Source organism: Amblyomma maculatum, chromosome 11 (genome assembly GCF_055883805.1).
Source record: "Amblyomma maculatum isolate TAMU_Amacu chromosome 11, ASM5588380v1, whole genome shotgun sequence".
Lineage (NCBI taxonomy): Eukaryota > Metazoa > Arthropoda > Arachnida > Ixodida > Ixodidae > Amblyomma > Amblyomma maculatum.
In genome coordinates this window covers 37,073,576-37,097,361 of record NC_139354.1, presented here as the reverse complement: position 1 = coordinate 37,097,361, position 23,786 = coordinate 37,073,576, and the positions used below count along the sequence as shown (strand labels likewise).

Sequence of the window (23,786 nt, the reverse complement as noted above, 5' to 3'; positions counted from 1 at the left end):
TTTTCTGTAGTTTTTCTGTACTAAATTTGTTGTTTGTAGTTTTGTAGCACTTCTCTGCTGTAACTACAGAAATTTCTGATGTTACTACAGAATGTTTTGTTGCCACAACAAATTTCCCGTCAAAAACCACACAGAAATCCTGCCGTAACAGCAGAACATTTTTGTAGTTTTTTTCGCCTGGGCCCCAATCGCTTTCCTTCTTTTACAGGTTTTTAAGCAAGTGTAGGGAATAGATGCAACAATGGTGTCTACAGACGTGCCCCAAGGCCTCGGCAGCAACAAAGAAGATGGAGCTGAGGCTTTTCACGCAGCCGAGTTAGCTTCTGCTGTTGTCGTGTCCATCGCCAACATGACCAGCAACATATTGGCTGAAACCTCGACACAAGGATCCCTTCGGCGCGGGGTGTCTTCTAGACGCCACAACCGCGTCACGAACATTTCTTCGCCGTCGGCGGCCATACTAGTTTTGGACGGACTTAATGCGGTGTACATGCCTGTGATCATCTACCTGGGACTCATCGGAAACATCCTCTCCCTGGTGACATTCCTCTTTACGAAACTCAGGAGTCGCACTTCCAGCCTCTACATGGGGGCTTTGGCCATTTCCGACTCCGGATTCCTCATCGTCCTCTCCTTCGCCTGGCTGAGCGAGCGCGGAATAAATGTGAGTAGCTACTGGGACGTTGTTCAACAACAGATTAGTATTGAGTCCAACATTTGTTTTAATTGTCGAATTTGTATCACGCACATTCGGATGTCTTTTTTTTTTTTTTTGCGCCGAGGAAATCTTATCCCTGAATTTGTCAGCCTCCGTAAGCCATAACGCAGGATGCTTGCGACTCCCTAGAGACTAAATTGTAACTTGATAAAAAAAATTACCGCCACATGTATAGGAATATTTGAGTTTACCTGATTGCTGTAATTCGTTTCGTGCATGAAGAAGGCGCAGCTTACTTTCTATAGTTAGAAAATATTTTCACCCTGAATGCATACATCAGTATATGGGAGGTCATTTTATATATGCATTCTTTCGCCCTGCAAGCCCTGATATAACCCCGTTTGTGCCATGAGCAAATTTGCCTCGCAATCACTTTAAACAAGAAATATTCCCCATTCTTTAATATTGCCTTTTTTATTTCTAGCTTTACTTCCGCTTTTTATTATTGTTTGGTTTTGCATCCTTCCTTCCTTCCTTCCTTCCTTCCTTCCTTCCTTCCTTCCTTCCTTCCTTCCTTCCTTCCTTCCTTCCTTCCTTCCTTCCTTCCTTCCTTCCTTCCTTCCTTCCTTCCTTCCTTCCTTCCTTCCTTCCTTCCTTCCTTCCTTCCTTCCTTTTATTCTTCCCTTCCTTCCTTTCTTGCCTTTCTTCCTTCCGTTCTTCCTTCCTTTCTTTCTTCCCTCCCTCCTTCCTTCCTTTCTTTCATCCATCCTTTCTCTCTTTCCTTTCTTTATTCTTTCCTTCCTTCCTTCTTCCTTTCTTTCCTTCTATCTTTCTTTCTTCCTTGCTTGCTTGCTTTCTTGCTTCCCTCTTTCCTTCATTTCGTTCGTGTTTCTTTTCTTCTTTCTTTGTTTCTTTTGAGCTAATTTAAGGATTCGGGGCGTATGCCTACCGTCAGAACGCCGGATAACTAGGAACCTATACCTTTCAAATTTGCGCACCATTAGGTTCATCTCCGTATTTCACTTGTCTGAAATAAAATGGCAGTTTTTCGTTGGCTTCATATATCAGCCTTTACAGTCGCTTACGAAATCTTCTAACAAATAAAGGCACGTGCAAGGCGCTTCTCTAAATATATTGCGCAATAGAAAATCGCAACTCTTCACTAAATTTACAACATATACTGTTAGTGGTGCCAGCTCGCTGGAACTAAAACTGAAGTATAGCTGTACAGCCGTTCCGTTAAAAGCGGCATATATTCAGGCAAAAAATAAATAGACCAGAAAATAGATTCACTCGTATCCTCATTTGAGCGATAAGAATCCGAAAAAGTTTCACAATGATCCGTTTTCATACTAAAGCTTAGTTACAGTCTCTAACTCTGCTCCAATTTCGCTCACTGCCTCCTTGGCCTGGAGACCTGGATTGCCGCTGTGGCAGGTATACGTTGCGTTATATTTATTTGGGACATAGGCGCAGTAAAACAAGGCAGGCTTATTTGCAGACTTGTTTCCTAGACTTTCTACGATTTTCTCTCTTTTGCGCCCAGAATACTTAAAAAAAAAATCCCCATAGCGTAGTTTTTCTATTGGGAACTTAGAAATGACAGAAAAGGAAAACTGCATGCTTTTGTGGAACATAAATGGGGACTTAGAAATGACAGGAAAGAAAAAGTGCGTGCTTTTGCGGAACTGTGAAAAACTGAATGCTCAGAGCTTGCTTTCATCGACGTCATTCATTGTGCCCGGGAGCGCAATTTTATGTAAATGTTGTTGCTGCTTCACGAGCTATATCACTTTCATTTTTCCTCTATTTGTAAAATATTCGCACCGCAAGTGCTGCTTGATCCCTATAGAATGTGTAGTTTCTCTCGAACTGTTGAGATTGCTTCCTGCATTCCAGCTCGGGTAGAGAGAGAGAGAAAGAAAACTTTTAATTGATAATCAGTAAGAATTCGCAGGAGCTGGGTGGTCGGTGCCCCTAGTCCAGGGCTCCGCTGGCAGCAGCTGACTTGCGGACTAGCTGGATAATCCAGGCTTGCTGGTCCAGGTTGTCGCTGGTCAGGGCCGCCTCCCACTGCTCGTGTGTCGGGGCATGGCACTAGTAACGTTGGGTCAGGCTTGTCCTGGCATTCCCAAGAGATTTGATAGAGTGTGGGGCTTGCACCGCACCAAGGACAGTAATTCGTGTATTTTGTTGGGCTTATCTTATTTAAAATGTGAAGATTAGGGAATGTGTTTGTTTGTATTTTTCTCCAGTCTATAGCGTCCGAGGAAGGAAGTTGTTTGTGTGGTGGTGAGAAAATTCTCGGGTATGAGAAAAGCTCGGGTATGCTTCAGTAAATTTGTAGTGTTGAATGAATTCGGGAGCGTTAAAGCCCACTTTAGTAGTGTGAAAGGACGGCACCATGTTGTGGAATATAAACGTGCTTTACGGGTGTGGATTTGAAAACAGAGAAAATTGAGTTTAAAATATTTTTTTTTTCTAAAAGAAAAGTGAATACTTGTATTGTCTGTCCTGTCATAACGTAACAAAAGGGAAATAATGTCAAAATTTTCTTTCAAAAACCGGTTCCGAAAAGTAAACACGCCCTGTATATAGGTGTCGTCAGCGGAAAAACGAAGCAGTCTTCCAACAATCGGTGGCTTAAATCAGCAGCCTTTGACACCAAGCTATCAACAGCAGACGTGAAAACGTTGTAGAGGCGCTTATAACTGGAACAATAAGCGATATTGAGGTCCAGTGTGCGAATTTGCGACCAGAGCATATAACATCCACTGCAGCCGGCTATTCGTGGCTGGTTCGCGTACGTATAAATCTCTCCTGTTAGATTTGGTAGGCAAATGTTTTGAAAATGCACATCAGCATTGCTTGGCGGTGTTGAAGACGATACACTGTAAGACGTGCGTTGCGATAAGTGGTTTTCATTCGACCCTAATTCTCATTAGTCGCATCTGTTTGTGTGTATGCTGTTAGTGAACTTCGTCATGATCTGGAATGTGGAGTATATGGAAGCAGTGTTTCTTTACAAGTTAAAAACATCGTATTTAAAATGTGTAAAAAAGGCTGAGCAGAATAATTTTTTTTTTCAAAGTAAGGTTATTATTTTCGCAATTTCGTCATTCACTGTATTTTATTTTTCTTGAAGGCCTCTTTGTTCCGTGGGTAAAATACAGTCGGGTCCGTATATTTATTCCGAGTTTTGAGTAACATTAATACGACGTGAAAAACGAGTCCAGCGTTGTTTCTTTATTCTTCACGCTTGCAAAACACACTCGGCGATGCCTGCTGTGTGTATGTCTGCCGCAGTTTTCTGCAGATTTGCAGTCACGCTTCTCCACGCATTGTCGAGCGCTGATTGGCCATCGGGTTCTGTGACTTCACGAGAACACATGACGTGGTGGAAACGGCAGAAGGTGGCAAAAAGGGCAGCTGCTTCGAGATTGGAGAGCGAGAGTGAATCGTAACCTCCAGGATTCTCGAACGTCGAGTTAGAAACCTTACGGCGAGGCAGGACCACGCAGGCCCGTTCTCATGGCTCGGTTAAAGCGGCCTTCATATCTGTGTCGGATGGCATTACACATGTATAATGTTGCAGCTTAAAAATGTATGCTAAAGAGCATTTGTGGGATAAAACAGGGATAAATGAAAGCGCTTAAGACTTCCTAAGAGCGCAAATGGCGAAAGGCGCATTACAGGGGCTGTTTTGATTAATTCCATCGTCATTGTCATCGCTACCTTTAACATCATCACTATCGCTACTACCATAGTTATTTTTATCTTCTAAATGTGCCATTATTGTATACGCTACCGTTATCATCATTACTATCGCTAATCATCATTATCATTATCAACTAAATACCGTTATTGTTGTCTCTGCCATCATTAGCATTGTCACTAACAGTGTTATTATTTTCATCTCTACTATCTTCATTAGCACATTCGCCATCATCGGCATTATTAACTAAATGCACAGGAATTGTCATCGCTTTTATCATCATTATCACTAACTGCATCCTTATTGCCATCGCTACTATGGTCCTTACGCTAGACAAGGAGAATTACGATCGCTTTGTCGCAAACTCGGCGTGGAGTACAAAGTAATCAGCCTTTAACCGAGCAAGTTCAATTAAAATATACAACACCACGCAAAGAAAACACGTTTTAACTCAACTCCGCTAAAATAATGGCAGAGAAAGTCCAGATTACTAATGACAGCCAGTCCGGCGGATAGTTGCTGATTACTTTGCAAATAATCTATACAGCTCTTTACAGCATTTAAACGGGCCTAGTAAATACCACGCTAAAAAAAAAAAAAAAAACAATAACTCGGCATGCGTAGTGGTGGTGGGGGTTCGATTAACGGTTGTGACAATGTTTTTTTGTTATTTAGGCTCAGTGCGAAGGATGTTTTCTGATCACAATTTCCGTACACATCGTACTTCAGCCAAGATAAAATTTAGCCGTATAAAGGGATGAATGATTAGCCAGTGGCGTAGTATATGACAGAGATCCACAAGGAGAGCCGCTTAAGAAAGCCATTCATGCTGCCGCATGATATTTTAAAGACGAGACTTACTTACTGTATTTTGATGTATGCATGCACTCAACGCCTGCGCCTTTGCTGCTGCGAGCAAACATTTCAAGAAAATTCCTGAAGCTATCATTCCTTTAAACTTAACCCTAGTGAAAAACACCGTATGAGTCACAATAACTTCATACAGATTTCTCATACTAAACTCATACAAATGTCATTAATTCTCACATATTTCTCATATGATGAATGAGTATAGCATGAGATTAATGAGATTTGTATGAGATTAGCACGAGTTTAGTAGAGAATTTGTATGAGGTTATTGTGACTCATAGGGTTTTTCACTAGAGATATACAAAGCGAAAACATGTCGCTTGCTGAAGACACTGTTGTCAAGTCCTCTGCGTAAAATTGCGATTTGGCCCAGCTTTGCTCGAATCTGTGCTGAAGCTTACACTGCGTAGACGAGCGGCGTGCTCCTCTTTACGCTGCGGCACGACGCGTCACGTGGTCTGACAGCGACAGGGCGCGCTTCCCTACTGAAAAACCAAAAGTTCAACGGGGCAATAACCTCATAAAATCTCATATAATCGCATAGACTCTCATGCGGTGTGAATCATTGTCATAAAATATCTTACATAAGTTATGATAATATACAGGAAACTATGAGACCTTAGGCAATTATACGTGACTTGTATGTGATTTCTTATGTGAATTGAGTAAGATTGTGTGAAAAGTTGTGAGGTTATTGCCTCATAAAATGTTCTCAGTAGGGATTGCTCCGGCGGAACCACCGCGCCAAGTGATCTGAGTAGTCACATGATATAGCTAGCGCAGCTACGAAGCGGCTCAAGGTCGCTGAAGGTCAGTGCGACTGAGTAGGTGATAATCGTGGAACAGGGCTTAGCATACGTTCGGGGAAATTTGTTGCTGATGTAAACCCTTCTCTAACGTGTCAGTGTGGGAGCGTGTCCGCCCTTTCCGGCTCCCCTCGAAGATCCTCGTTCTGGAACCTCCGCTTTGCTAATTAATTCATAACCAATCTTCTCGTCTTCTTTGTTAGTGCCCCATATACAGTGAGGAAAGACATTGTCTATGCCGTGCGTTGGAGCGTCTAGATAGACGCCCATTGACTGAAATTAAGATTTTAGGTCCCTGGCCACGACGATCGTCTGCGGTGAAGGCCTCTCAGGCACTGCTCCGCTTTATGAAAAGCACAGGCCTAATCGAAAGGCTATGATTTTGCTGTTACGTTACGTACGCGATATGACTGTGACGTGATGTGACTGTACTAACTTCACCCATCCCTCTCTTACAACTTTTATATTGTAGCGTGTGCAACAGCAGCCGCTAGGCGGCTGCTCATCGAGAGTCTCGTGCGCGGACTCGAAGAAGTGGCCCCGTGGCGTTCGAGAAGAAGCTGAAGTCTGCTGCTGTCACTCAGTGCTCTCTTGGACCTGCTCTTCTGTGCTTACTAGGTCAACCCCCTATTAAAACCGACCTTCTGGTTACGGGCCTGAACGGCTACGTGACACTGGTGGAGGTGAGGCCTTGAATTACATGTCTCGGGCCTCTCGCAGCCGCTCAACGAGTCCCAACCGGCTTCCGCTCGTGTCGACACCCGTTCATCGCTACAGCCGTCGCCTCCGAGGTCTGGCGCCGGAATTCGCTCCTCTACCTGAACCGACGCCAGCTGACCAGCAGTTCGAGACTTCTGTAATGGCACAGGCAAGTCAGCATCAGTTGCTGCTTCAGCAGCCTCGTACGCCCCCCAGTTTCCATGGCGCTACTGCGGAAGATGTCGACGACTGGATCGACCAATTCGAGCGAGTGGCGCAATTCAATCAGTGGAGCCCTGCTCAGAAGCTGCGCAATGTATATTTTGCCCTTGAAGACTGCAAAGACATTTTCCGCCAGACATTTTCACCGCCTGAGTCACTGTTGGAGCCACGTTCTATGAACTACGCAGCGGCTCTTCGTCGGCCTGCAGTGCCTCCTGCGCAACAGCTTCGTTTCGAAGCACGGCCGCCGCCGCCCACTCTGCAGTCACCGCTCTACCAACCTTCCTACCAGCCGCCAACCCAGCAGAGTCTCGTCATGCAGCCGTCCGCTCCTCAGCCACTATCCTACCAGCCTCCCTACCAGCCGCCATCCCAGCAGAGCCCCGTCATGCAGCAACCGGTTCGGAAGGCAGACGTCTGGCGCACTCCTCGCCAACGGCCGCTGTGCTACCACTGCGGAGAACCCGGCCACTTGTACCGTCGTTGTCCATACCGTGAACTCGGTCTTCGGGGTTTTGCTCGTGATTCCCCGCGTCCCCGGGTCGGCGAACGCCCTCCAGAAATCGAAGAATATCTGGCAACCCGGGCAACCTCTTCGAGCGACAGTACACAGTCTTCCCCCGTGCGCTACTCGTCATCCGGCCGCCGTGAGTTTAATCATGTGTCGAGGCGCCGGTCGCCAAGCCCACACCGGGGAAACTGAAGGCGGCGACCTCAGGGGGGCAGGTTGCTGACGAACGGAATCGATGTCCCGAAGACCCTCCCGTGACGACTCAGCCCGATGCTGTGACTACGATGCCTCCGCCGCTCCAAGAACCCGAAACTCCCAATCAACCTCAAGCCGATCACGCTGTTAGCTCCGACCTTTCCGTTTTCGTCGACGGACACCCAGTAACCGCTTTGGTAGACACTGGAGCAGACTTTTCAATAATAAGCAAGAATTTCGCAGATCGGCTCTCCAAGGTGCTCTCCAAGGTGCGAATTTGCGGCTGGGGCCGCAAATTCGCACTGCTGGCGGTCACCTTATGACGCCGATCGGACGATGCACTGCCCGAGTAACAATCGCGGATTCAGCCTTTGTAGCCGTTTTTGTTATCCTGCCGCACTGCTGCAAGGACCTCATACTCGGCATGGGCTTTTTACGTGAGCATGGGGCCATTATTAATGTTCCTCGCCGTACTGTAACGTTTTCGACGTCTGCAACAATGACCGCTGACTCAGAACGACGCCAGGCACCTTTACGCATCGTTGACGCGGATGTATCCATGCCGCCACGTTCGTCTGCTCTCGTCACAGTCAGGTGCGACGACCAGTCCTGTGCTGCCGGTGTTGCCGAACAGAACACAGAGCTTCTGTTACATCATGGAGTCTGTGTTGCACGCGGTATAGTTCATCTGACTAATGGCCTAGCTCACGTGCTGATTACGAACTTCGGAAACGAACGGCAACGCATCGCTAAAGGCACCACGGTAGCTTACTTTGAAGGTGTCGCAGAAGCTGCCCACGACTGCTTTGTTCTTGAGACCAACACGTCTGCCAGCCAAACGCCCAACTTCGACCCTGATGTGAATCCCGCTCTCTCACCGGCAGAGAAGGACAGACTCGTCGGGCTACTCTTTCAGTTCCAAGACTGCTTCTCATCCGCCTCCGCGGTTAAACAGACGCCCTTGACCAAGCACCGCATAATAACCGACGACCGCACCCGACCAGTCCGACAGAACCCCTACCGAGTGTCACCGCGAGAACGCGAAGTCATTGCTCAACAGGTCGACGAGATGTTAAATGACGGTGTCATCCAGTCATCGAGGAGTCCCTGGGCTTCGCCTGTTGTCCTCGTTAAGAAGAAAGACGGAAGTTTAAGGTTCTGTGTGGACTACCGTAAGCTCAATCAGGTCACAAAAAAAGACGTCTACCCGCTGCCACGCATTGATGACTCATTAGACCGGCTGCGCCACGCGCGCTACTTTTCATCGCTTGATCTTAAGAGCGGTTACTGGCAGATCGAAATCGATGAACGTGATCGCGAGAAGACAGCGTTTGTCACGCCCGATGGACTTTATGAATACAAAGTCCTACCTTTCGGATTGTGCTCCGCTCCAGCGACATTTCAGCGAATGATGGACGCAGTTCTATCTGGTCTTAAATGGCAGATGTGTCTAGTCTACCTGGACGACGTTGTTGTGTTTTCACCAACGTTCGAGGAACACCTCCAACGTCTCTTCGCTGTGCTACGGGCTATCAGATCTGCCGGCCTCACGTTAAAACCAAAAAGTGTCACTTTGGCTATGAAGAGCTCCTGTTCTTGGGCCACGTCGTCAGCCATCGAGGAGTTCGTCCCGACCCCGCTAAAACAACAGCCGTCACCAAATTCCCTACTCCATGTAACAAGAAGACAGTTCGCCGTTTCTTGGGCCTCTGCGCCTATTACCGCAGATTTATTGAAAACTTTTCACGCATTGCCGCTCCGTTGACACGTCTCACCCGGGATGATGTCACCTTCACCTGGACGGACGAACAGCAACAGGCATTCGATGAGTTACGGCACCGCTTGCAGACAACACCTGTGCTTGCCCATTTCGATGCGAATGCCGAGACTCTGGTCCACACAGATGCCAGCAACGTGGGTCTAGGCGCTGTGCTCGTCCAGTGGCAAGACGGTGCCGAGCGAGTTATCGCATACGCCAGCCGGACTTTGTCCCGTGCCGAATCGAACTATTCCACCACCGAAAAAGAATGTCTGGCTGTTGTATGGGCGGTGATGAAATTTCGACCCTATTTTTATGGCCGGCACTTTCGGGTTGTGAGTGACCACCACTCTCTGTGCTGGTTAACGAACTTGCGAGACCCCTCCGGACGCCTTGCACGATGTTGCTTACGGCTACAGGAGTTCGACATGACCATCGTGTATAAGTCTGGACGTCAGCACAACGACGCTGACTGCTTGTCCCGTTCACCTGTCGAGGCTGCGCGGGAAGACGAAGAACCAGACTTTTCCCTTATCGCAGCCGTCGACGCGCTCACTGTTTCGCAGCAGCAACATAACGATCCGGCTCTCGCACCACTTATCGATTTTCTGGAAGCGCGCACTACAGAAGTTCCCCGTCTCTTCGCCAGAACGCATTCATCGTTCTGCATGCGAAACAATGTCTTATACAAGATCAACTTCGCTCCGACGGGAAGAGATCACCTCCTCGTCGTACCACAGTCTCTTTCCGAAGAAATCTTACAGGCATGTCATGACGAGCCCACCGCGGGTCACCTGGGGTATGCTCGAACTCTGGCCCGAATTAAGAAGAGTTATTACTGGCCAAACCTTGCGGCCGCAGTACGACATTACGTGAGATCATGCCATGATTGCCAGCGACGGAAAACACCGCCTGTGAAACCGGCCGGTTTACTGCATCCTGTTCAAGTGCCAAGATGCCCATTCGAACAAGTTGGCATGGATCTGTTGGGTCCTTTTCCAATCTCTGATTCCGGCAACAGGTGGATAATTGTCGCTACAGATTACCTCACGCGTTACGCTGAAACGAAGGCCCTTCAGCGTGGTACGGCAATCGAGGCAGCGAAATTTTTCATCGAACGCATAGTCCTGAGGCATGGCGCCCCGACAGTTATAATAACGGACCGAGGCACTGCTTTCACTGCCAAGCTACTGGAATCTGTCATGCAGCTAAGCGGCACTACCCATCGCAGGTCAACCGCCTACCATCCACAAACTAATGGCTTGACAGAACGTCTGAACAAAACTCTCGCCGACATGATGTCCATGTACGTGGATGTTGAACATCGGTCTTGGGATGACGTCCTCCCGTACGTCACGTTTGCGTACAACACGGCGCAGCAGGAAACAACGCAAATGACGCCGTTCTCCTTATTGTATGGCCGCGAAGTTTCGACAATGCTCGAAGCCATGTTGCCCCACGACGGCCGTGACCTCGAAGTTGGCGCCGAGAAGTTCACTCAACGCGCAGAAGAAGCGCGACAGCTGGCGAGGGAACGGATCCGGAACCAGCAAGGCCGAGACGCCCAGCGTTACGATCACCGCCACCGTGTAGTGACTTTCGCACCGGGCGACAGAGTGTGGCTCTGGACTCCGATTCGACGTCGGGGACTATCTGAAAAACTTTTGAAGCAGTACTTTGGGCCATACAAAGTGCTCCGTCAGCTGAGCGACGTCACGTACGAAGTGCTTCCGGACGGCGTTTCTTCTACTCGTCGCCAGCAGAAATCCGAGGTTGTCCATATCGTGCGCATGAAGCCGTACTTTTCGCGAGAAAATTAGCACACCGCCTAACGCATGTTTCTTGCTTTATTTTTTTTTCTTCCTGCTTTCGAATTCATCAAGTTGACATTTATTTTTTTTTTTTAGAGAGGGGGGTAATGTAGCGTGTGCAACAGCAGCCGCTAGGCGGCTGCTCATCGAGAGTCTCGTGCGCGGACTCAAAGAAGTGGCCCCGTGGCGTTCGAGAAGAAGCTGAAGTCTGCTGCTGTCACTCAGTGCTCTCTTGGACCTGCTCTTCTGTGCTTACGAGGTCAACCCCCTATTAAAACCGACCTTCTGGTTACGGGCCTGAACGGCTACGTGACAATATCTACTCATCCCTTTCCCCCAGTGCAGCGTAGCAAACCGGTTTCTTTTACGGGTTAACCTCCCTGCCTTTCCTCCTCATCTTCGTCCTCCTCCTTCTCGTCTGTATCACTATACTGTCTCACACATACTCATATATACTGTCTCATACATACTCACACATACTGTCTCACACTTACACAGCTTCCATATTATGGAAACGCAAGTGACACAGATACAAAGCCTCGCTTTAACAAAAACATATATATGAACGTGTTTCAGTCGGGAACCAAGGGTCCTGGATTCGACTCTAATTTCCTCGCAACGCTTGTCCTCATATCAAGTGGGTGATGCCATGTGGTTTCGCAGCGTCACATAGCGAGCGGAGCAATGAATGCACGGCTATATTCTCGCCAGCCTGCACATGCCGGTAGCATACTCGTCATTTTTTGCTCAGAACACCAACTGCTCCGATACCGGGTTTTGTAGTTTGGAGCTTTACTGAAACCCTTACGAAAAATTGTGGTCTATACGGGCTGTGATATTTGTCCTGTTGGTGTGGAGTCGAAAACGGTTGTGACGGTTTAAACGACTCGAAAATTTAGACCGCTTGTGTGCACATGTTATTAGAAAGCATTCCCACTTGCAAAAAGCAGTTGCATGTTTACGCTGAGTGTTCAGATGCGACAGACTGTCATGTAAGCAGTGCACAAACACGAGTAGCAGAGCAACTTAACACGAAAACAACATGCATGGAAGGGCAGCCACGGCAAAAAGAAGTCTTTCTTGTGCAAGGCGAAAAAGAAAATTGGCTGTGGCTTAGCTTGGTTAAGCCTGGTAATTGCGAAGCAGTACGTGGGTTCTGCTATTGTACCGCTTGTGGTGATGCTCTGGTTATTGCTTATGCTAGTATGGCTTGGGTGATACTCTTGGCTGTGCTATGTTTCTGCTATGTTTGGCATGGGTAAACACGCACAGACAAGAATGACGACACACACATGTTACTCGTTTTCATCTTTTATTCAAACCTGTAAATACGCTTCGGTGATCTGTGAAACACGAGAAGAAACACGAGAGATTTCTCTCGTGTTTTCTTCAAACGTTCCTCTCGTTGCTGGGGTGTTTCTTCAGCGTGCCGTTTTCTTCGCTTTTCATTCTGCCTCTCTCGACACGCACGTTCTTTCTAGAGTCGCTGCTGCCGCTGTTCCCGAGTTTCTTGGGCACGTCGTTCCCGTTTGGCTGCATTCCGGCGTTCCGAACTAGTATAGTGCTGGAACGAGATGCACATTCCACACTGTCGGCAAAACTTCCTCACTTGCTTCTGCCGTTGATTCTGCTGCCGAAGACACTGAACGTTTTTTTCGCCTGGCTGCATCTTGAGCTCGTCGCTGGGAAAGCCGTTCTTCTCGTTCTTCTGTCTCCGTAGCTCGCTGATGCTTTCTCTTTGCAACCTGCTGAAGCGTATAGGCTGGAGGCGGCATCTCATGGGCTTGAAGAGAAGAGCGGGAGTCAGGCCGCGGCCGTGGCTATGCGCCGCGCAAGGCGACGGCGTGAGATGGGGCCCCGTTTCTAAGCAGATATGGTATGACGTCACATAGCGCGCAGCGCCCCTAGTGAGAGGAGCGGGAGTCAGGCCGCGGCCGTGGTTATGCGCCGCGCAAGGCGACGGCGTGTGATGGGGCCCCGTTTTTACACAGATGGTATGACGTCACATAGCGCGCAGCACCCTTGGTGAGAGGAGAGGGAGTCAGGCCGCGGCTGTGGCTATGCGCCGCGCAAGGCGATGGCGTGAGATGGGGCCCCGTTTTTACACAGATGGCATGACGGCACGCAGCGAGGTCACGCGAAAGGTCAAGCGTGGCTATGCGGCCGCGGCATGGCACGGGCTGAGGTGGTAGCTAAAGTAGTATTGCTTCGCAATAAAAGAAAGCTGTAAACGAGATAAATTATTTCGGCGGCACAATTTCCATAGCGAAGCAACATCGAGGACATTGCAGACAAGCACAGCACATAAGCCACAATCGAAACAATCATGTGCGTAGATGGAATGTCTGCTCCATAGGAAACGATAATAAATATTGGTCGCATCTATGGACCAGAAGCAGCTCGTCAAAACAAGACAAAGCCATTTTCTGTCGAGTGCCAGAGATGCAATAACACTGCGCATCAGGGCGGCAAATGTTCTGCCGCGGCAAGACGCGAGAGGTATCAACTTAAAAAAAAAAGGCAACTCACGAGAAGCGACCCACATTTCTGAAAAGTGGTGTCCTACTTTTGCATCTAGTCTAGCCAAGCCTCCATGACTCACCTGGGCACATGGTCGGGGTAAAAGTCTGTTTCGTGGACAAGGATGAACTCGTACTCAAAACGCAGCACTCAGTAGCCGTTCTCAGTGTCATTAGCAAAGAAAATTGAAACGAAATAAGTTTATACATGTGTTTCCGTTGTGATCTTTCCTTTCGTACCCGTCGGAAATAAACTACGACCTAACACTAATGCTTCCTGCAGTACAGCAGCCAAGGTGTTGCGATGACTATATGAACTATATTAAGCCCGAAGTATACGGTAGCAATACAACCTGCATGTTTTTGCCAAGCCAAACAGTGCTGTACCGTTTTTATGTGTTTTCTCACGCATGAGCCGAGGCGTATTGCGTTCAACAGTTCTTTAACCACTCTCGGGGTCTTTTATTCCCTTTGATACCTGGCTACAGGTGTATCAGCACGGCTTCTGCTTGGTCACGGTGTTTCTCTCATCGACGTTCGCATGCTGGTCGGTCTGGCTCACGGTCAGTTTCACGGCGGAACGCTTCGTGGCAGTCCGCTACCCCCTCTGGAAACTCCAGACGAGCTCCCCGAGTAGGAGACCTCGACTCGTGATCGGCACCATGGCCCTATTCAGCGTAGCACTCAACGCGCCGCTCTTGGTCTTCGTCCACGTCAACGACGGAGAGTTTGCAGAGTGTAGTCTGCATCCTGAGTACGAAAGGTGCGTATCATCATCATTATCATCAGCCTGACTATACCCACTGCAGGGCGAAGGCCTCTCCCATATTTCTCCAATTAAGCCGGTTCTGTGCTAGCTGCGTCCACTTTACCCCTGCGAACATCTTAACCTCATCCGCCCCCCTAACTTTCTGCCGCCCCTTGCTGCGCTTTCCTTCCCTTGGAATCCAGTTTGTTACCCTAAGCGACCATCGGTTATCCTCTCTTCGCACTATATGTCCTGCCCATGCCCATTTCTTCTTCTTAATTTCCACTAGAATGCCAGTAACTTGAGTTATTTCTCTGACCCACTCTGCACGCTTCCTATCTCTTAATGTTACCTCTACCATTTTCCGTTCCATAGCCCTCTGCGTTGTCCTCAACTTAAGTAGAACCCTCTTGGTTAGCCTCCACGTTTCAGCCCCATAGGTGCGTACAGGTAAGATGCCACTGTTGTATACTTTCCTCTAGAGCGATAACGGTAAGCTGCTAGGTGCGTAACCTAGCTTTAACTAGAAGCTGGGCTAAGGGATGAAGCTTGTACAAGCCCGGATCAAATGCGGGGGTGTGGGAGACGCCTTTGCCTACAGTGGGTGTACTCCTTTGACGATTCTTATGCAAAGAACAGAGTCCAGTTAGCGCCAAGTAGTTCGTGGTTTTACATTGTAATTTACCAGATGTAGTTTTGTTCGATTAAAGCCTGTGCACGTGCCATAGAACTTTATCTACTTCTTTTGGGTGGCCTCCGATATCTCGTATCCCACCCACTTGTAAGGTTTATTCATAAGTAATTACAAATTACCCGTCGCAGTTAGACACGTAATCGATTGAGTCATTCTGCAGGCTTAAAAAGCTCGCGGGACTAACTACATTTTCGTGGGCGTTAGGAAAGCAACGTGAATATATGAAGGATGGTGTGACCCTTAACTCATATAGTGATTACTTGTAAAGAAGATTAAATATAGGGAGTGAGTGAGTGAAGGAGTAATAATATATATATGTATATTGTCGTGCACGTTATGTATAACGAGTGTGTAGAGCAGTTGAATATTTTTATCTTCCGTCAGTCACAACAAGGCAAGTAGAAGAAAAGAAGACAGCACTGTTTATGAATTGAAATCGCCTGGCACCGCACAATATGAAGCTTTTCTTTTGAAGATGACTATAGTTACCTCTTCATTAAACATTGCTTGTACTTCTTGGGGTTATGAGCAGCACGTCTGCACAGTACAGTTTGGCACAAAGATTTGAAGAAACCATTTGCAATCACATTATTTTTCACCATACAGTGGAATAAACTGCGCGCTCTTCTGGAATTTCTGGTCATGGCGTTTAACCGCGTTATTTGTAAATGTGTTCGCTTTGAACGAGGCGTTGATAATTTTATAGAGATATTTGATACTCAAGTGCAGTCATATACCTAAAGGCACTTACAGAACGCCCCACACAAGTTATTCCCATTGCAATGTATGTCTTTTTGTCTTCCAGCGCCTTGTACTACTTAAACATCCTGGACACCGTGCTGACCTTCATTCTACCTTTTCTTCTCATCTCTGTGATGAACTCCATGATCGCCCGCGCGATATATCTCTTCTACACGCGCTGCAAGAAACAACGCTGCTTGAATGGATACCAGCAAGAATGCCGAGAGTTGGGTGGTAAGGCTTCGCTTTATATCATTGCCACATCTCTAAGCCACTTTTGAAAGTTCTGTCCAAGAAGAAATAAAAATATCGCCTCCGCATGCAAAGGAAGCGTTATAGAGTACAAATCGCAGATCAAACTTAAGTACAAAAGGCACAATTGTTATTAACGAACAATACCTGTATATTTTGCACTAATCATTGCGTGTCTCTTTCTTTATTGGTTTTATTGCTTGCTTATTTTTTTTTTTTTGCAAATGGTTCATTATTTTACTTTAGCGCTTCAATTTTGTGCTGAATGGTTTCTGAGTGCAGCTACCGAGTTGCAAAATATTGTGAGATAATGCTATGTGTTAGTAGTGTCCCAACATAATTGGTTAATTTTTGTGGCTTGAACAGTGTCCATTCTAAATTTGAAAAATTCGTAAGCGTAAATTTGGCATACCATCTGGACCTGTGCGACTTTTCTGTGTAATCTCAGCCGCAACGCATGCCGTTGCACTCTCTTACCTACAAGGGCGCTAACGCGGCTGACAACGCAGACGCTCACACAACGCTATAACCAACCAAATATTTTTGCCAAATTTGCCCACAGTCTGCTGCAGTGGGGGCGGCAGAAAGTTAGGTGGGCGGATGAGGTTAAGAAGTTCGCGGGGGTCAAGTGGATGCCGCTAGTACAGAACCGGGTTAAGTGGAGAAATATGGAAGAGGCCTTAGCCCTGCAGTGGGTATAGTTAGGCTGCTGCTGCTGCTGATGATGATGATGCTCCCGTATTTTGACAATACTGGTTTGTCATGTCAGGTTTTCTTGTATGAACTTCGCAGATCTACTGTTACAAAAGATGGCAGGGTCATTCGCGCCGCGGGAACTGGGCTATAAGAGAAGGAAAAAAAAGTTTGAGGACGCAAGCTGACCTGAACGTAATGAAAACATGGCATTTGATCTTTACGGTTGGTGAATCGATGGTTGGCGGCGCTCTCTATTGCATACGTCCATACGCTTATTTCCTTATTATAGTAACTTTAAAGATAGTGAAGCGAACAGACTCTGACCCAGGGACAGTGTGACTGACACTTTATCGAACAGTAAAAGGTTTGATTCCCTCACTTGATATTTTAACGACATCCCTTGCTGTGACGTTATAGAATCAGCCGTCAAGACCAATCAAAATTTTTCAGTGAAGGTGACGCTGATGTAGTCAAGCCGACGCATCTATAGCGTTAAATGTCACCAAATGGGAGCTATAACGCCATGTCCTTTAAATCTGAAACAAACAAGGTATTCATGCAGTTATTGGCAGGTAGCGTAGAACCACGCATATGGACAGAGATCACAAAAAGAATTAATTTAGGACTAGCAGGCGTCCGGTTGCAACATCTGTGAATTACATAAACATTAAATAATCGTTGTTCGAGGGAAAAAGTGAGGGCCGTTAATTTCTGGACACCGATCTTGTACCAAACTATATACCCGCGTGATGTGAATTTTAAGATACGCAATTCATTTTCCAAAGTTCTTCAAATGAAGCCTGCCCCCCTCCCTCCCCCCGCACACGCGCGCGCGCGCGCGCGCACACACACACACACACACACACACACACACACACACACACACACACACACACACACACACACACACACACACACACACACACACACACACACACACACACACACACACACACACACACACACACACACACACACACACACACACACACACACACACACACACACACACACACACACACACACACACACACACACACACACACACACACACACACACACACACACACACACACACACACACACACACACACACACACACACACACACACACACACACACACACACACACACACACACACACACACACACACACACACACACACACACACACACACACACACACACACACACACACACACACACACACACACACACACTCACACACACACACACACACACACACACACACACACACACACACACACACACACACACACACACACACACACACACACACACACACACACACACACACACGCACGCACGCACGCACGCACGCATACACACACAAAGAAAGAAAGGTCTGTGGCAACAAAGTGGGCTGCGAGAGTTGGAATTTTCTGAATTATTGTCATGGTATCTGCGTCATGAAAGATGTATGTTTCCCGTTCAAATAAACAAAGCATGACTACTTTCATGGAACGAGTACCAAAAAGATGTATTTAATTATCATTACTTACTGCAAAATTGCCAGTTGGCTGCTAAATATTGCTTCAAAATTGTAGCTACTTTCTTATATGACCACGACAAAAGAGACATGTATAATGAAATATTTTAAAATGACTAAAGGGATAATATTCTTGCTGAGTAAAATATCTTTCCTGCACTCATCAACATAAAAATCACTTTGTTCCGATTTTCGCCTGATGTATATAACCTCCAATACAAAAATGTTATTCGTGCAACGTTACGAGGTCAGGGAGTCATTCTGGCACAATCTTTATCTGCAATTGCTAAGTTAATATGGTGCTTTCTTATTAGACGTCTCAGTACCGGTATATCTGGCCTCTCACTATCAAATGTGTCATTTGTAATTGAACTTGAAATCAGATTTGCTATATTACAGAAAAGGGTAATTCACATACTGATATGTAAAGACTGTTTCATCGTTGATGTGACCCGCGATACAGATCTAAGCAATGATGAATTGGTAATTTAGGGATAGGTTTATTTGTAGCCCGTAATTGTAGTGTGATTACATTTTCTACCATAAGGAGAACACTGCTTAATTCTGTCCATGACCAGCATATTGAGTGTAATCTGCGCAGCACTTTTTTATACATGGGCTTTTATACAGTGATTCATTATCAATTAACTGTAACTGCAATACAACTTTGATTTCGTCAAAATGCCCCTCAAAGTGCTGACCATTTCAGGAAACTAATTTGTAGGAATTTTCATATTTACCAGAAAACAGGTAGTTTTTGAAATCGAGTTTTAAATTTTTTACAGACGCCTGCTCAGGAAGGCATGATGCACGAAAGACCTTATGCAAAAGTGCTGCCATCTACTGGTGGTAGATGAAAGAGATCGATTGAGATCGTGGGATTGCCTGATGCGGAACGTATGAGCGGCATTCTCACTTTGGCGATGCTTTTATTTTCAGGTTTAAGAAAAAAATAATTACCGAGAAATTATCCGGGGACCTTTCCGAGCGGCTTTTCAGGTACCGATTTTGCGTCAAACAGGCAATCGGAGAGGCATTGCGGAAGCACAGAAATTCACAACAATGTCGTACACTCAACATGGTGAAGTGCATGTACTAGACAAGAATATAATTTCTTTTATTTTGAAATACCGGGCTCACACTGTTCTTCATTAAATATGCTCTGTTCATTTGTTTTCTCTTAGCATCGATGATCATATCATTGAGGTTCAAGTATGCTCTGCGACCTCATCCCACTGATTGATTGATTGAAAACTTTATTGAGTGCATGGGAGTTCTCGGAGCTGTGGGTGGTCCGCCTATTCCGGCAGCCCAGTGGCCTGCGCCGCAGCGTGGGCCCTGCGAACCAGTCCTCGTTATTGGTCGGGGTCCTCGCTGCGCAGAATGGCCTCTCAATGCTCCAAATTGGGATTAGGAAGTTTATCGATAAAGGGATTTTATTGGCATGCCCACACCATGTGAAAAGCCGTAGCTATTTCTCCACAGTGTGGGCACTCTGGTGTGTAAACTGAGAGGTACCATTGGTGGAGTTTAAATGGTGTAACGAGAGTGTCTGTTTGTAACCGGCGGAGGGTGTGTTCTTCTGCCTTGTTTAGAGTTTTGTGAGGTGTGGTGTATGTCTGTCTGGCCTGTCTGTAGGCCTGCAGGAGTTCAGCAAAGATGATTATAGGCTGTGTGATAAGCTCGTTTTCCTCATCGGCTAAGGGGGGATCCCGGTGTAAGAGAGCTCGGGCGCACTGACGAACGTATATCTCGTTCACATTTTCGATTACGAGTACACCTTGTTCAAATTTACTGATTGCTAGTGTGTTTAAGACTGAAAAAAGAACTTGGGCTGCTCAGCCAAAGGATGCAAGCTCGATTCCGTCCGCAGCGGCAGTTTATTTTTTTTTTATGGAAGTGAAAAACTAAAACGCTAGTGTGTCGAGATTTTGGGGCACGTTAAAGATTACCAGGTGCTCAAAATTAATCCGCGGCCCTTTGCTATATTAGCGGAGTTTACATGAACCCGACAGGAGCGAGTTGAGATGAGTTAGCGGGTCGAAATTCCGCTTACCGGGTTCATGTAAACCCCGCCGGTCGGGTCGAGAACACGACGGGGAGAGACCAGTCAACTCCCGAGCAGGGGGTGGGTTGACTTGACTCGACCCCGCTGCAGGAAGTATTTAAACGCTGTCGGGTTGAGTCGGGGCACAATGGGAGAGGAGAACAGGACGGAAAACGCTGGAGATGCGTGGGGGAAAACCGGACACGGGGGCCGTCTGCTAGCTCTTTACCTCGATGCGATGTGCCGCCGTAATCGCTGATCGTCCAAAGTCGGTTCTGCGCTCGTCGGGTTGCGTTCATGTAAACCCGGTAGGCCTAGTCCACTCAACTCCCCAACTCGACCCTTCGCTGTCGGCTCCATGTAAACAGGGCTATTGCGTGCTTCTCAGCCATAGTGTAGCTTGGACACACTAAAAAAAAATAGCCTGACAAGTTACATTGCTACGTGCATTTCGGTGCCACATTAGTGGGTGATCGGCCGAGTGACGCCCTTAGTGAAAAAACCCTGTGAGTCTGAATAACTTTATACAAACTCTCATACTAAACTCGTACTAAACTCTTACAATTTTCATATAATCTCATACTAAACTCATTAATCATATGAGAAATATATGATAATTAATGAGATTCGTATGAGTTTAGTATGAGAAATCTGTATGAGGTTATTGTGACTGATACAGTTTTTTTCACTAGGGATAACGATACTACCATACTGTTGAGGCTACTCTTTGCGTGCACACCACGGCCTGGGCAACTCTACCTGGAGGATTCGCGGGACGAATTTACGCTGAAGGACGAATTTACGCGGCCTACAGCGTGCGCAGGGCGAGCTGAAGGTCTGCTTCGGATCTTTTGCCTTTGGCAAGGGAAAAAGATTTTGTTAAACTTGCATACAAGCTCAGCGTTAAGGGTAGAAAAACGGGCATATGAAGCCGAAGTAATTCCAGGCGTAAAACTATACCGCGTGTGAAACTACTAGCTGGCTGACACTGTATGCCGTAGCTGTCAAACCGTTGAGTTCTCATTCCCAAATTACAAGATAATCAAACTGGTCATAGGGCCTTTTTTCTACGAGCTGACCGTCTGCGGTTCAATTACCCTCGCAGAGAACTCAACATCTGACTGCGGCTTCCCGCTGACCTCGTATCGAAATTACTGCGAGAAAAAAATGCCGGGCCTTACGTGTTGCTGATGCATATCATTAAGTTTTACTATATCGCTTCCGTCGCGTGTTTTTGTAACAAAGTTAGATAAACATTAGTTTGGTTAACGCGCTGTTTGATGAGCTTGAAATGGTTTTTGCTTAGCTTTCAGTTTTGGATTCTCCTCGTCGAGGCCTCGTTGTAGACTAAAGATAATCCGAATTAACTATTAAACGGTTATTAACTAAACTAAAATGAGTATAGTGCAGTAGCACTAGATATAAGCTATCCAGCGCTATACGACGATGTTGTAGCGTGAAACTAAATTTAGTTATATTTAGCTGATTAACTGCAAATAATTAGTGTTGCGATGTGGATTTAATAGTTCGTTTGAACGCCTAGCGCTGCCAGTAATTCGGGCAGAGCAGGGTCGAATTGCCAGCCGCAGGGCACAGCTTCAGCACGAGAGATGGGCGCCGGAGCCAAGCGATGGTGATGGCGATGCCGCAGCATTTTCCGTTCTTTGTCTTCTTTACATTTCCCCCACGTGAAGAAGTCGCCATCCTGGCGACTCAGGGAGAAGAGACGACCAGAGGGTTGTAATATGGCTTGAGGCGGCTAACGTGGACAATCTCGCGGCCGCGACGGCGGTGGTCGGAAGAAGGGGTGACTGGCTCGATGACGTAGTTCACAGGGGATGTGCGTTCCAAGACGCGATAAGGTCCGTGGTATTTGGTGTCTAGTTTGTTGGTGGCAGGAACGCATAGCCAAACGAAGCTGTCGGCCTGGAACGTGGGAGCAGGAGTATCGGTATCATGCTGACCTTTGCGATAGCCTTGAGTGTTGGAGGTAAACGTGCGAGCTAGCTGACGGCATTCCTCGGCCTTCTGTACAATGTCTGACAAAGCACTGTACTCAGAGGCATCTGGATGGTATGGCAAAATTGTGTCCAGAGTACATGATGGTTCACGGCCGTATAAGAGGAAGAAGGGCGAAAAACCAGTTGTTGCTTGGGTGGCAGTGTTGTACGCGAACGTTACGAATGGCAGTACTTGGTCCCAGTTCGAGCTTCCAGATTCAGATGTAACATACATTGCGAGCATGTCCCCAAGCGTACGGTTGAAGCGCTCCGTGAGGCCATTTGTTTGCGGGTGGTACGCAGTTGTAGCTCGATGTATCGATTTACAAGACGACAGGAGCTCTTGGACTACTTCGGAAAGAAAGACACGACCTCTATCACTCAGTAGCTCGCGGGGGGCGCCGTGTCGAAGAATGAAGTGGTGCAGAAGAAAATGGGCTACCTCTCGAGCTGTCGCCGCGGGAAGTGCAGCAGTCTCGGCGTAACGGGTCAGGTGGTCGACGGCGACGATGACCCATCGATTACCAGCGGCACTGCATGGTAGCGGACCATAGAGGTCGATTCCCACGCGATCAAACGGGCGAGCTGGACACGGTAAAGGCTGAAGAGGGCCAGCAGGGTGGCGAGAAATCTTGCGTTGTTGACAGGCGGTACAAGAGCGAATGTAGCGACGTACGAAATTGTACATTCCCCGCCAGTAGTACCTTTGACGAATTCGATCATATGTTTTGAGGACGCCGGCATGAGCGCTTTGCGGGTCACTATGATGGTGGGCACAAACCTCGGAGCGGAGGTGGCGCGGAATGACAAGAAGCCACGTTCTGCCGTCTGAGTTGTAGTTCCTTCGGTAGAGAAGGCCTTCCCGAATGGCGAAATGGGAGGCCTGTCGGCGGAGTGCCCGAGGATGCGTAGCCGCGGAAGTAGTGCCAAGGATATCTAGCAGGTTAGAAACCCAAGGATCTTGTCGTTTCTCGAAAGGCATATCCTCAATGGTGAGTGCTGACAAGAGTGTTTGAGGAGGGGACGATGAGTTAGGCGAGCACACCGGTGACCGAGAAAGAGCGTCGGCGTCAGAGTGCTTGCGGCCAGAGCGGTACACTACACGGATGTCGTATTCCTGAAGCCTGAGAGCCCAGCGCCCGAGACGGCCAGACGGATCCTTGAGAGACGCGAGCCAGCAGAGAGCGTGATGATCTGTAACTACCTCGAAGGAGTGGCCGTATAAGTAAGGGCGGAACTTCGTTACAGCCCACACGATTGCTAAGCACTCCTTTTCGGTAACGGAGTAGTTGGACTCGGCTTTGGTGAGAGCACGGCTGGCGTAGGCGACAAC

The 23,786-nt window shown here is 47.4% G+C and overlaps 1 protein-coding gene across 1 annotated transcript in view; it reads left to right on the top strand.

Moving 5' to 3' along the window:
• Positions 1-241: 241 nt before the first annotated feature.
• Positions 242-23,786, top strand: part of LOC146173517 (thyrotropin-releasing hormone receptor-like) — a 29,469-nt gene continuing 5,924 nt past the window's right edge. Inside the window, exons 1-3 of the mRNA XM_084585213.1 lie at positions 242-664; positions 14,254-14,528; positions 16,013-16,182. Of these exons, the coding sequence (XP_084441339.1) occupies positions 242-664; positions 14,254-14,528; positions 16,013-16,182 (868 nt within the window). The remainder of the gene's footprint in view (positions 665-14,253; positions 14,529-16,012; positions 16,183-23,786) is intronic.